The sequence below is a fragment of the Passer domesticus genome, chromosome 10 (genome assembly GCF_036417665.1).
Source record: "Passer domesticus isolate bPasDom1 chromosome 10, bPasDom1.hap1, whole genome shotgun sequence".
NCBI lineage: Eukaryota > Metazoa > Chordata > Aves > Passeriformes > Passeridae > Passer > Passer domesticus.
The window spans coordinates 22,360,213-22,374,625 of NC_087483.1; the positions used below are offsets into that span (position 1 = coordinate 22,360,213).

At 36.7% G+C, this 14,413-nt stretch overlaps 1 protein-coding gene across 8 annotated transcripts in view; it reads left to right on the forward strand.

The window, feature by feature from the left end:
- Positions 1 to 13,632, forward strand: part of GPR155 (G protein-coupled receptor 155) — a 36,478-nt gene extending 22,846 nt beyond the window's left edge. For 4 of the 8 annotated variants that reach the window (XM_064434396.1, XM_064434397.1, XM_064434395.1 and 1 more), the window contains 10 exons: positions 804 to 924; positions 2,190 to 2,274; positions 2,356 to 2,446; positions 3,465 to 3,735; positions 4,374 to 4,475; positions 6,209 to 6,342; positions 7,845 to 7,940; positions 8,784 to 8,848; positions 9,508 to 9,645; positions 11,668 to 13,632. In XM_064434396.1, the coding sequence (XP_064290466.1) occupies positions 804 to 924; positions 2,190 to 2,274; positions 2,356 to 2,446; positions 3,465 to 3,735; positions 4,374 to 4,475; positions 6,209 to 6,342; positions 7,845 to 7,940; positions 8,784 to 8,848; positions 9,508 to 9,645; positions 11,668 to 11,890 (1,326 nt within the window). In that variant the 3' untranslated portion in view covers positions 11,891 to 13,632. Of the gene's footprint in view, positions 1 to 803; positions 925 to 2,189; positions 2,275 to 2,355; positions 2,447 to 3,464; positions 3,736 to 4,373; positions 4,476 to 6,208; positions 6,378 to 7,844; positions 7,941 to 8,783; positions 8,849 to 8,989; positions 9,208 to 9,507; positions 9,648 to 11,614 lie in introns of those variants that run through there. The other 4 variants (XR_010369200.1, XR_010369199.1, XM_064434398.1 and 1 more) reach the window with 4 other exon arrangements.
- Positions 13,633 to 14,413: the final 781 nt, after the last annotated feature.

Sequence of the window (14,413 nt, forward strand, 5' to 3'; positions counted from 1 at the left end):
TGTTATTTAATCTGAGAGAGAACTGCAGATTACATGCTCCTTATTCCCTTGAAGTCAATTGCACAACAGGAACAGCCTGTGCTTGTATAGCATCTGTGTGGTTGTGCTTTCTGAAGTGTTCTGTAGTTTATTTTTTTTAATATCTCTGTATATTGCAAACTCTCTGAGCTCTGATCATGGAAATTTGAAAAATTATTTGAAAAATGATTTGAAAAAAACGTCATGTATGGGAACTGCAGGTGCCTCTGTTCTGTACCAACAAAGCTAGCTTTCATCTTAAAAAAATTGGACTATTGTGTTACTGTTTCCACAATACTTCAGCCTATCTTTTCAGATTTCTTCAGTGTTAAAATTATCATATATGCAGTAACACTGGGTGACAACTGCTGTAGTTCTTGGCTGAACAAATACCTGTTTACCTCAGTTTCATGTGCAGATAATTTTAGGTAAATGGTTTGTACTTGCCAAAACCATCACCATTTACTTACTATAAGGTATATAAAGTTGGGGGTTTACCTGATTTGCTTTACTCCTAGTTTATATGAGCTGTATACTTGCTGTCAAAAAAGCCCTCCTGAAAATAAGGTAGCATAGTCAAGTGACACAACTGTAATACTGAATTTACTGTGGCAGTACTTTACTGCTAAGTGAAGTATCCAGTTCTTAAAATCACCCTCCAGTGCATCTGGGGTGGAGTTTAAAGCTTACTACAATTATATAGCTCTCTGTTCAGTTGTTGTTTTTTTTTTTTTTGTCATTCTGCTTTCCCAGTTTGAATGATGGTATCTTACTTTTCTTTCCAGTTTATTGCTTGCATTGGAATGGTGGCATGGAATTTCACTGTTAAAGAGAAAGACATCACCATCCAGATCCTCGTATTCATATTCCTCTACAGCTCACTTTACAGCACCTACCTATGGACAGGTATGGTTTTTCTAGGCAGAGCTCAGGTACTGAAATGAAAGATTAATGTCCTGAAATAAGGTTAATTACAATCTTCAGAGTACTTGATCCTTTCACTTGTTTGTGGTTCTACAAGTGGGGATGCCTGGAAGTTGTGCTGAGGTTTAGGTTAGGCACTGCTGCTGCTGTTGGAAGCTTCTGCCTGGGCAGTTGTGGATTGCCTTTGCTGGGTACAGTAGCCTGGCTGGTGTGTGACAGGAGACAAGAGCCTGCTTTCAAGGCAGAAGCAGCTACAAATAGAGTGAATATGGAGGGTTGCCCTTCAGCTAGTCAAAGTCTTCATGATGATTTTTAATTAATGCAGAGTTTAAGATTTTAATTATTCAGCATTAAGTAGATTTAAAAACTGGTGCAATGAAAAGTACAAAATACTGAATGAAGGGAAATACCCAAGTAGCTTTAACACCTCTTTCCCCTGGAAATTGTAGTTTCTAAAAACAATATATGTGTGTAAGATTAATGCAGGAATTGAAATTGAATGAATTGAAAGATGCTTCAAGAAGTTTGGAGAACCTTACATGTATGATTAAAAGAAAAGAGACTTTGGGAATTCAAGATATTTTTGTCCAGAATCTACAGGTTTAATTCCTGTGGTGTTTTTCTGGAGTGAGTTGTATTTATTTAGCTGAAGCACATAGCTCATGATTGGTGGGACCTAATATAAATACTAGCTTTGCTTCCACATGAGAATGTTGCTGAGGTGTGAGTAGACTAGGTAGTTCCAGAAGATATCCAAAAGAGTTAGATACATAAAAACATGCAAAACCTTTTAGTTAAATTTATCATTGACTTTACAAAGGACCAGTCAGTTTTTAAGGAAATGTTGTAACTGAATACAACACTATTTGTTGATTGCAAAAGAGTTGAGATAGAAAAGTGCTGTTAATAGCTAAAGAAATCAGTTGCTTATATCTTACATGTTCTCATTACTTCTTTTTTACTCTTGTGAACCTTTTTTAACATTTAGAAGTGAATATTTAATATAAAATGTCCTGGCAGTTTTTCAGTGTTTCACTATTAACATGATTTTTTAGGCAATGGGTATTTCTAATTTACTTTCTCAGAATACAATCAGACAAATTTTGGAATATTTAAAGGTCCAAGAAGAATATTTTAAGCTATTGAACAGGTCATATCATAGAGTTTCTAGGCTCTGTATTTACCAGTTCCCTTTTTAATAATAAGACATTTATTTTTGTTTTGATTTTGTTTGATTTTTTTTTTAGGTTTTCTATCTTTTTCTCTGTTTCTGTTGAAGAAGAGAGAAACAATAAAGATTCCCATTGGGTTTATCATCATAGCTGGATGGGGGTAAGTTAATTCAAATGCTTCCCTGCTGAATTAGTGGGAGCATGATAAATATGTTATGTACTTCCTATTTTGTTCTTTCAGAGTCCCAACAGTTCTGGTGGGAATCTTATTAATTGTTGGTGAACGTAACAACACTAGTATTGACTCTGCCTTTTTCTATGGAAAACATCAGGTAGGAACATGTCCTGTCCTCATCACTTCAGACTTCTGCCTTGCTACCTGTGCAAGTAGCTGTCAGTCAAAGTGCAGGCTACTATACTTGAAGTATCATTGTAGAATGCTTATAGATTGATACAAAAATGTATTTCTGTGATGAGCCACTAGGAACATATGTTTGGAGAAGGATCTTCATGCTTAGGCAACTGTGACTAAGGAAAAAAGGGAGTAGGCTTCTTAAAGAAAAAACTTAGGAGTGGTAATGAATTACAGAGGTCTTTTCCTGGTGACTAATTTGTATTCTAGCATGATAGTTATCTAGAATTGTTATTATCCAGTATCTAATTAATGGCTTCTGGTCTGTAATAGATAGGATATGCATCACCTGTGTAGCAGTAACTACTTGCACTATGGTAGGCTTCTCAGCACAATCATAGATTGAAAGACCCTGAACTACCATTTTTACCAGCAAATAGTTCCTCTTCTCAGAGGATATAAAGTGTACTAGCATAGGTATTTGTCATGTTTTCTCCCTCTCTTTCTCATGGACAGAGAGTCTATGAGTCACTCAGGATTGTTCCTGTGGCACTTTCACAAGTACTAAATAGCCTCAGAGTGGATTCTGGGTATCAGTGCAGGTGATTAGAAGGAAAGGTTAATTAATAGGGTGCTCCCCATTTGCTAAAGAATGTAAATCAGAGCACATTCCTCTTTGGAATGAAAAGGTACCTGAGCAGAACTTAACCCAGAACACTGGTAATCCTGAGAGGAAGGGGGAAGACAATGAGGGGATGTTTTTGGATTGCATGGGAAACAGGGGTCCACACTTCAAAAAACAAACTAAAAAGCTAAGTTGCTCAGGCAGGGAAAATTAGTCTCTTTCAGTGCCATGAGGTGCAAGAGCAGTAAATATAGGAAACATAGTCTTGTTCAGACTCATTTGTAGGTGTATTTAGAAAAGTACACAAGTTAGAAAGACAGACATATCAACTATTTCCCTGTATTTAAGTGCATTTTCTTTGCTTTCTTAACAGATAATTACCACAGCAGTGGTACTGTTCATCAGTATATTGCTGTCAGGTATCTCACTGATGTGCATGAACAGAAGTAGGCAAGGGTCCAGCTATGGGGTGTTGAACCCATACTCACCACGTAGCTCAATGGAGGAGGTTGAAGTGGAAGGGAGTGGGCAGAACATTTCAGCCACTATGACTCAGTCTTCTCCAGAATCTTCTGCACAATCTTCTCCAGAATCTTCTGCACAGTCTTCTCCAAGTCCTTCTGCACAGACATCTGCAGAAAAAGGTAGACAAAGTATATTTATATAAAGAACAACTGGCTTAGGGTGCTATAAACTAATATTTCAGATGTAATTCTGGCCTGGGAAGGACAGTTTACAGCTTCAGGTGTTAGATTAGGGCAGAAGAAAATCTAGATATAACTGCCCAAGTATTTAGGTTTGAGTTTCTAAAGAAGTTTGATTGTTACCATTGTAAGAGTTGTATAAGTGGACAGGAAGAAAAGCCCGTGGATGATTTTTATGTAAGTAGTGATACCTTGATAAGGATGTAATAAATGCAGCCCACTAGGCATCTTAGATTGTTTACCCACTAAATTGTCTCTCTGAGAACGAATTAAATGCCAACAGAAGCACTCTGTGTTTCTAATCCTTTTTTGTATGTAGCCTTTTTGATCAGTTCCTGGATTTTTGCCTATAACTAGAAGTGCTTCTGTTGCTTCAGTGGTGGTAGTGTTATGTTAAACTATTAGTATTAGTGACCCATTTACCCTCTCAACAAACTGGAAAAATTAAGTCTGTCTTCTCCTTTTGGGTTATTTTTGAGCATAATAGTTAAAGCTGCATAGAATATATTGTTACATCTGGAAAATAAATTATGGCAGTGAAGGAAGCTAACTATCCTATTACTGTATATATTTAATAGGTTGCTGTTCTTGTCAAACAACAAATGGTGAATTATCCTGTGCTAAAGACAGCAAAGCAGTGTCAAATGCTGTTGAAAGCAAGATTCCTCCAATTGAGACAGGTAAAGCAGTAGCATCTCTTTGTTTTAACACTACAGGCTCCTCCCCAACATCTGTGTGTTATTCTCACAAAGAAGCTGTTGGAGCTGTTGTTCTCTCGACTCCACCTGGATAACTGATATTTTGTATTAAATTCAGTTATTAGTCAATATTATAGCTGTTTTTCTCTTCTACTGATAGTTGTTTGTAGTCTTTCAGCGCTCCAGATAGACAGTTGTTTGGATGTCACTTTTTTACCACTAAGCTACTTTGGTGTGTTCTGAGCATTCAGACTTTGCCTCTCCATTATTGTCTTGTTTATTTGCTGGAAAGTTGAATGAATAATCCTACTTTGCATCAAGCTTTTAACATAAACCACTTTTTTGCATCCTCATATCCACATCTTGCATCTTTTAAAAAAGCCTTTGTTGTAATCAGGCACAGGTTTTGAACACTAGATAAGATCTAGAGGAGTAAGTGCTTACTGCAAATTAGATTAAATGTCTATGCTGTTGTGTTCTATTTATGTCTACAGAAGGGAGATGGAGAAAATTGACTAAGAGGGCCTTAGGAGTCACTAAAATACAAAAAAAATTGATTGAACTGACTGTTCAACACCTGTCTGAAAACTGCATGCCCAGTGCATTCTCACTGTACATCAGTGTCAGTAATCAAAGCTAGCTGCCAGTACAACTTGGCTCTTTTTCCTAGTTTTTTTTCTTGTTTTCATGCATTCTTAACAAGAAGATGATATCCTTATGCTTTGTTTGCATGCAACGTAAATTTCAATAAATCTAAATATTTCACTCTGAAGCATACTTCAGTTGTGTCTCGTCTCACAAAGTGCTCCCTTTCTGCCTATTGCCAACTATTTTATCTGTTAAGTAATTCAGACAAGCACCATAAAAATGTCTTCAAGAATAGAGGAAGGCCAATTAAGTTTTCTTATCCTAAAAGATAAGGTAGAAAATACCTTATGGTTGAGTGGAAATTATTTCAACCTCCTGAGTGAACACTTCAAAACCATAAATCAGTAAAAGCAAATTGTAGTGCATACACTTGTGTAACCTTGGCTGCAATAATTACTAATTCTTCTACTGTCTCACTGAAGTGCTTCGATTTATCTGGTACCAATTCCTATGTATGGCCTTGCCAGCAAGTTTTTCACTGCCATCTAGAGGAAGTTACTCAGAATTTCTTAGAATTCTGTAGCTGGAAGACAAGCATCCATTCTCTTTGTGTTTGACTCCTTTCATTGGTAGAATTGTGATCATGTTCTGATACACTGTGTTAAAAATACAGTCACAGACCTGAAATAAATATGGTTGTCTGTCTGATGTAGAGCTAAACACTGAGATGCAGAGTAAAAACATTAGAGCTGACAGTATATTTGATTTTTTTCAGAAATAAATTTAAAATTTAAAAAGTGTTCAGAGAGTTTTTTTTGCATTGTTTTCATTAATTCTAATAGTGTTTTCTCAATGTTAACCACACATTCACTTTGAATTAAATCTTTGAAAGAAAAATTCTGTTGGAAAAACTTTTTTCATTTTAGGAGCACACGTAAACTTCAACTGTTTCATTTGAGAGTAGATGTCTGAACAGGTTATTGTCCAAGCCAATATTAAATTTTGTGTGTGTCACTTCAGTAGAGATACTTAACAAGGTAATTTGACTCAGCAACTTACATTAACAAGTTTGTTTGTGGAGTTCTGAAGATAGAAGCCTGAAGAAGAATTTCTGATTTGTTTTTCAGTGGATCAGTGTGTGAGTCACTGCAGTGCTCAAACGTGTGTGTTGGCTCAGGAAGAACAGCTTCTACAGACTGGAGACAAACAGCTGGCCAGACATGTGCTGCTGTGCTTACTTCTTATTGTTGGCCTATTTGCTGTAAATATGTTTTTTCCCCATGTTAACTCCTTGAGGTAGAATGATTTTTAGGAAAGCTATGTAGACAGTCTAGTAAAAATCTTCCAGTTGCTTAAGTAACAATTAATTAAATAAAGCAGAGGCTATATTTTGGTTCCTTATTGGAAGAGGTATATAATAAAATTAACTTCTCTGCACCACATCATAAATTAAATGCAAGTTAAGATTGATGATGGTGAGCAAGATACAGGAGAACCCTAAAGGGGGGAAAAAAAGTGAAGTTATATCATTATAGCATTCATCACTACTGCCCTTCTTCCCAAGAGTTGCCCATCTCCCTCAAGAGTTGGTCTTCTTCCCTAGACAATTATCAATTAAAAATATAGACTAAATTCTGCTTCTGAAGGAGACTACAAAAATTGTTCTATCTGGTCAGGCTTATATTGGAACTTGGATTTCTCTGAGGTATTAAGAATAATCTTAAGATTATTTTAAATGGGAAAATGCAATTTTGTTGTTTTAGTGGTGTTTGGAGCAATGTTTCTAAGTTAGTGTTGCCGCTCATCATTACTGACTCCAAGATGTGTTGGTGGTTGCTCCTGTGTACAAGTGTGAAATACCAGAATGTAATGCACTGGGGATATAATTTTAATTTTTAGCTGTGACGAAGGCAAGAAGCTGCTCTTTGAAGGTAATGCTTAGTTGAGTTTCTTGTGGATGTCAGTTGGTAGAAGCATTTTTATTTGAAATGGAAAATACTGTGGCAAAAATATACTACAAGCAGGACAGTGCAGCACAACAATGTGGGTTAAAAGCTACTGCTGTTGCTTTTCAAGTTCTGTTAAATTACAAAATGAAATGTTTCCCTCTCAAATTTCCTGTATCAAGTATTCCATGCTAGTATTTTTTTTTACATCTTTTATATTTAAGGGGTACCCCAACTGTTAGCCTATATTTTAGCTGTATCTGAATGATTACATAGATACTATGAAATAAGATCAGTTACCTTAAAGAATTAGCCTTTACACCCAAATGGGTTAACTTTGGAGGTTTTCTCGTTCTATCAGGCATCTCAAATAGCTGAAGTGGTATGTGCTTCACCTTAACATAATCCTAACTCTGCAAGAAATATGTAGAAAGCACTGGCCTCAGCTAAGCAGCCTTAAGACAAACACTGCAAATCTGTCTGGGCTCATAGTGCCTGTGTTGTGCTGAAAACCCAAGTATGCTTGAGGCAAGTTCCTTACATAAACATGCAAAGAGGCAGGACCTCTTACACTGCTATCTTTTGCATTGTTATGTTTAAAACAGCCAAGGTTCCCCCTCCTGCCAAGCTATTAAGCCTAACTGAGATGATATTTTAAGGTGTTTATTCCCTCTTACTTGTCTTATCTGAATAATTTGTTAAATAGAAACCATTAACATTGTGCAAGAATTAGTAGCATGTGAGGAGAAGAAAGCTTTTGATTTTTAACAGTCAGGTTATGTTTGTGGGGTTTGTTGTTTTTCTATTTTCTTTACAGAATCTCTCCAGTTGCTTGTGGTGGCTGTTCAACCAAGAGCCTGGAAGGCTGTATGTGGAACTGCAGTTCTTCTGTGCTGTGTTTAATTTTGGTCAGGTACTTACCAATGTTTGTTCTGAAAGTGACCACGTTGGTGGGTGTTGCAGCAGGTAGTGCACATCTCCTATGACCAAGAACACTTTCAAAAGTGCAAGTGACAACTGAATGCCAATGCTCATGGAAACTGATTAGGAATTTATTTCTACCAAAGCTTCACTGGTGTCTCTTCTGTGGAGTTCCATCAGTTGCAAGGCAGCTCCATGGATGCTGTCTCTGTAAGGTTTAAATGATTTCTCTGGTTTCAGTGAAGAGCTGAAGATGGGTGCTGGTTCTGGCTGCACCTGGGCTGTTTCAGTGCCCCTGACACAAGGCAGCTTTGCCACCTGTGAAGGTGAAAGCCAGGCAGTGATAATACACACACCAGAGGAACATTTTACACATCCATGGCACATGTGCCTACAGGATGCACTGCAGCATCTAGTAATGATAGTTCTATATAAAAGCTGCACAGAAAAGTGAATTAAGTAGAGAGCATTCTAGCACTTGAATTACAGTAAATCTGTTCTTTCCGTGGCATTAACAAAGACAGATTCAATACCTGGCTATGTAAGGTTGCCAGTTATCCCAAAGTGTCAAGTGGCATGTCACAGAATTAGTTTTACTGAACTATTTATTGAAGGTTTTATATGTGACTGTTACATATTGATATGTCTTTCTGAGGTCCAAGTGAAAAATCAAAGCAGAAAAATCAAAATGCATTTTGAATGATATTTAGAGAAGAGGGATACTTTCCATGTATACATGAAATGTATTTGGCACTGAGTTTATAATTTCTGTTCTATAGAAACAAAAACTTTGGTTTCATGTTGCTTTTTCTTATGTGTTTTTTTTTTTCTCCAGGGCTTCATTTGCTTTGGTATTTTTGGCTTAGATAAGCATTTAATCATTCTGCCATTCAAGCGAAGGTAAATAGAATCTTTGCACTTACATCGATAAACCTAATTATTACTAACAATAATTTTTGATGAGTGTTGAGTTTTCAGTGCTAGAGTATTCAGTGTCCTATTTCATTAATCTTCCAAATTTCTTTTCTCTCCCACTTGTAGAGAGGTTGTTCTGCCATCCTAATGACACTTTCAGAGATATAAAGTCCTGCAGGCTCCCTAGAGGTGAAATTTTTGGCAATGAAGGATCTTCAGAAATAATTTCAGCTGATAAACTAAAGCTTAGATCTGGATGCTGAATCAGAATGTATCACCACTGTTTTAAAGCACTGTGTTAACCCCATGCCTACTGAGTGGACAGGCCCTTCCACAGTGGAGGAGTGAGTTGTACCAAGCTGCCTTTACCTTGGAGCTAACTGGCTGCCCTGTGAATCCAGCAGCCAGAGCTGGCTCCCAGCTACTCTCTGACTTTCCTTCTGCCCAAGCCTAGAATAACACCTCTGTGTTCAAAAGTCATATAAATATATTAGGAATATTATATGTCAAGTATTGGGCACAAAAAGAGGTTGTGATAAGCTTCCTGGGAGGTACATTCTATTATTTGCAGTTTCCCAAAAATGCCCCTCCTTGATTTGCTGTCTTGAATTTTTCTCTTTTTTTTTTTTGTGTGTGTTTTCTAGACTTGAGTTTTTCTGGGGTGGAAGAGAAGCAGCAGGGCACACAGATGCCTCTGTACCTGAGGAAATCAGAATGACCTGTCAACAGTTTGTTCGTTATCATAGAGATCACTGTGTCAAAAGTATTGTCAAAGGCAGAAGGTAAGGTTCTTCCCTGCACATATAACCTGTTACAAAGCACAGAGCTCATCTTCTGAACACAATGAAATGCAGTTAATTTTGTGGGGGATTCCTGTTGCGTGTATCTATTCAAACCTCAAGATAAGGATTAAAAATGAAACTGTAACAGAAATGTTTCTAGCTTAACACTGAAACTTTGGGGCACAAGTTATCATATTATCCCACCCAGGGTTTTTAATAAATGATTAAACGTTTTATATCACTAAGGGATTTCTCCAGGTTTTGCATTTAACTGGAGCTCAGAGGATAAAATCTTCCTAAAAAAATGTATACAATAACACCTGTAGAAATGCATTAAGTCCCTTTGTTTGTTTGGTTTGTTTGTTTGTTTTGTAGAGTAAGATGCTGTCCATATTTGTAACTAAATGTTTACTAATATGTAGCTTTTATAGGAGGCAAAACTGTTGCAGCTGATTTTAGTGTGTACTCAGAGCCACTCAACGTGTGAGATTGGAGTGGGTTTAGGACTTTGACAGTTTCTGAGTTTATATAATTTCTTTTACTCATACCTCTGAGGCCTTAACTTCAATTTATGAGTCCAGTAAAGATGTCAGAGGCAAATTATGTTACCTAAATCAAGGATTATGCCTTCAGATATGTGTAGGTAGATGAGAAGAAAAAAGCAGACAGAAGCAGCAGGAACAAGAGGAAGATTCTGCCTTTATTTAAATATATGAAATGGAGACATGAATTGTTCTAACAGGACACTTTGGCTGTTCTTGTAATGTAAGCTTTTAAGTAGGACTAGCTTGGCAGGGTGGGGTGGGCTTTTAATGGTCAGGTAGTCCAAAACCATATTGCAAAACTGTTCTAGACAGCATCATGATTTTGTTCAGTCTCTTATGTCCCATAAGAAAGATGTATCAGAAAAATGTCTTGTGAAATAGAACAGGTTTTACAGCTGTTTTTCCTGTGCCTCTGCTGCTATTGTGGTTTCTTGAGCTTAGGGCTGTTCATTTAGTTGTACTTTGTGGTTTTTATTAATCATATCCACCTGAGAATACATGAAATTATGACATTTGTTGCCTTATTGTTGTAATACTATGTTTGTGCAGAACTTGGTTCATGTCTTATTTCCCCTTATGAATTAAAACAATGCATTTATCTTGTCATTTTAAATATTCATCTAACTTGATCCTATCCTTTTTGATTTAAATGTGCTGTAACTGAGACATTGTAACCATAGATTTTAATTTATTTTCATTAATAGATGCTAATAGAAGTTAACACTTGCTCTGTGTTACTGCTGCTCTTAACTTAAAGAAATGGGGGGGGAAATGCTGTCTTTTAGCTCTTAATCACCTCTAGAAACCCTGTTCTTGGGTTCCACATAATAAATTTTAGATAACCAGGAACATACATTGCTGCAAGTAAATTTGATGATAGCATCATTGCCTCATGAATACATTAAAAAGTAGTCTTGTTGTAAAGGTTTTGTTTATTTTTAGTACTGCATGTGTGGTCAGTATTTAACAGGATATGCAAGTTATAAATGGGCTTGTTTACAATATGTGTAAGCAGTGTCTGTTTAAAAGTCTTCAGAAATTATAAAACTAATTAAAATTCAAACAGAATCCCTGTTGCTGGGGTCAGGTTGCTGTCAGGTCAGATACTTTGTTGCAGAAAGGGTCATGGTAAGCAGTACATGGGAAGTAAGTATCCAAGAAACAGAATTAGATTGTGTGAGTTTTCAGGGGAAATGCTACTGATATCGACTGAATTTTATTTGCAATTTGAATTTTATTTAGAAGCCTAAAACAACTTTGTATGTCCACATTGCTTCCCATTGAAATGTCTGTAGGAAAAGGTAGTGAACACTAGCATGTCCCGAATATACAAAACTTGCAAGTTCTTTTCTAACATGCTCTTAACTATCACGATGTCTTTCCTTGTTTCCTGCTATTTTTCCTTGCCTTTCCCCATCGTGCAGTGGTGATACCAGATTTACAGAACATGTGGGTGAATCATTCCTTTGACATACAGGTGTGGTGCAAAGATCTCCACTGGCATCTTCTTTGGCTGTGACCTGGTGAACTGGCTCATGCAAGTTGGCCTTGCCTCTGACCGTGGGGAAGCTGTGGTCTATGGGGACAGGCTGCTGAAAGGAGGCGTCGTGCAGCACATCACCAACGAGTTTGAGTTTCGCGACGAGTACCTGTACTACCGCTTCATTGCCAAGAAAGCTGCTGCAGCTGAGAGCCACTGAGCTGAGCAAGCAGGAAAGGACAGGTAGTGACCACCTCGTCTGCCTTCACTACTGAAATTGGTAGTTCTTTCTCAGAGCTCTCACAGAACTGTTGTGCTATTCTCCCTTGTAAAATTAAGAGATGTGGTTCCACTCGTCTATGCTGAAGAAAACGGTAGAAAGTTATATTTAGTCAGAATTCCAACCAGATGCTCCAGATTTAGAACATTTTTTCTATTTTGAGCAAAACAAATTTTACTAAATGGTATGTGTCACTGTTGTATTTTAGAGGCATTATAACTGCAGCTTTAATACTGATGCCAAAATGAGGAAAAAAAAACCCCATGAAAGGTATTTTTCATGTTGCTGGATGTTCTCCATATTTTAGTGTGATGAAGTATTGATGCCCGTTTACAGTCAAGCTTCCTCCTGACTTCACAGAAGTAGGATTTCTTCTGTCATACCTCAGTCTTACTACTCTGCTCTTGTCTAACACCAGGAACTTTTTTTAGCTGCTTACACCTGAGATCAGGTGGGCTTTTTCCTCTCCTAAAGAAAAAATACTCCAATTAAAAAGACAGAATTGCTGTGACAGTGTTTCCAATATCAGGGGATTAAAGCTGGGCAAATACTGAGTGGAGTAAGTAATAAGTAATGGTTTTGTACAAATCTACCAAATCTTAAAACCATAGAAATATTCAGCACTCTCCCAGAACAGGAAATTATATAATGGAATAAACAATTTGTTTTGCCTTATGGTTGTGACAGCTTTATCAAGAGCAGATTTTTACATTTTGAAATTAGCATTCAGAGTTTAAATCAGAAGTGCCAGCCTTAAGTAAAGATTTTATGGAAGCCTTGGATACATGTGCAAGTCAAGACAAAATTATTTTTCAAATCATATTAGTTTTTAAATTAAATTAATGACTTTTAAATCTAATATATAAAAAATCCTAAATGAACATCCATATTAGGGTTTGGAGTAGCTAAACATCCTAGATTTTAGTTGAGTGCCTAACACAGGTTTCTAATAAACCTCAGGTATCCTCCTAGTTACTTTTGTGTCACTCAGATTCTTGTGCACTAAAAGCAGAATCTGAGGACCTGTGTGTCTTCTGCAATATTTTGAAAAGGCTAAAGACAAAGTATTGTATCTGATAGCAATTATGCTGCCCTTTTAAAATTGCAAGAACAGCATTTATATGTCTATATAAAAATTATATGCAGTGAGGGAAAGGAATCCAGGTATTAAAAATTATTTGCTCAAGCATATGAATAAGTCTTCTCATCCTTTTTTAAAAAAATCTTTCCCTTCTTTTTTCCCCTTTTTTTTAAGTACGCAGATTTTTATTACAGCTACCTTTGCATCTATTTTGTATTAAGAATTAAAGTGATTTTAGCAGCATAAGCTACTATTCAACAAGAAGTTGTGTTCTGGTTGCTATAATTTCCTGCAAGACTTAAATTGAAAAAATAATTCCTTTTGCTGTCAGTCTGATTGCAGTGTGCACAGAAACATAACATCCTGCTGCTTATGTATGCTGTACAACCTGGTATATTTCAATGTTTTCCAGCAACAATATAATTGATGTTTGTATCAGGCTGTGGCCACAAAGGAGAATGTTAGTGTATTTCCATGATGAATGTAGAAGACAGCTATATTTTGGAATAATTAGATATATGTGACTTAAGAGCAGAAACTGCAAGTATGTCTGGCTTCTAAACACTGCAACTTGTCAATAAATCTGTTACTTGATTTCAGAGTTCTGAGCTGTGATGTGGTGTGTGAGAGGGTTATGTGTGCATGTCAAGGTTTACAGCAGATGTGAGTTTCTGAGAGATTTGGTAACGTGGCTCTTGGTTTCAGTCCTGGTATTTCTTGAATCCATCCTTGATCCTTTACAAGCAGGCGGAGCACTTCTTAATTGGTGTCCATCCAAAGATACCTCCATACTGGAAGTGTGCCACATTCTCATCTACTTACTAAATGCAATTTTTTTAATTAATTCTTCAAACATTCAAGAATTTGATCTGAGGGCAGTTTTACAGTTCTGTTTATAGCCGATGTTCTTGCACTCTTTCTCATTTTCATCATAGAAGTCCTGTTTCCCCTAGATTTGAACACAACATATCTGTTTTAAATAAGAAATTGCTCAAAATTGCTGCCTAGAAAAGGCTCTCTGTTACAAAGCTAATACAGAGAACACCTTTGATTACCAACCAATACCACATTCTCTTAGATTTACTGCTACAATATTGTGACTGCTGATGTCATACCCATTAGTCTGATGAGTGTGTGATGGTTGATAAATAAAGAAGCTAGGAATGAAATACAGGATATAATATTTTGTTTCTAAATCACTTGGTACTTCTGGAAGCCAATAATAGACTTTGAATTGTTTTAGAAAGTTAAGTAACCCTTTTATCTGGTAAATGCTTGCTTTCACCAAGGAGCACTGGCACGTGTTGAATGGTTGACAAGCTGATGTTCTGTCAATAGGTGATATATTCCTATGTGTTTTTCTGGTAGTTAGAAACAGCTTT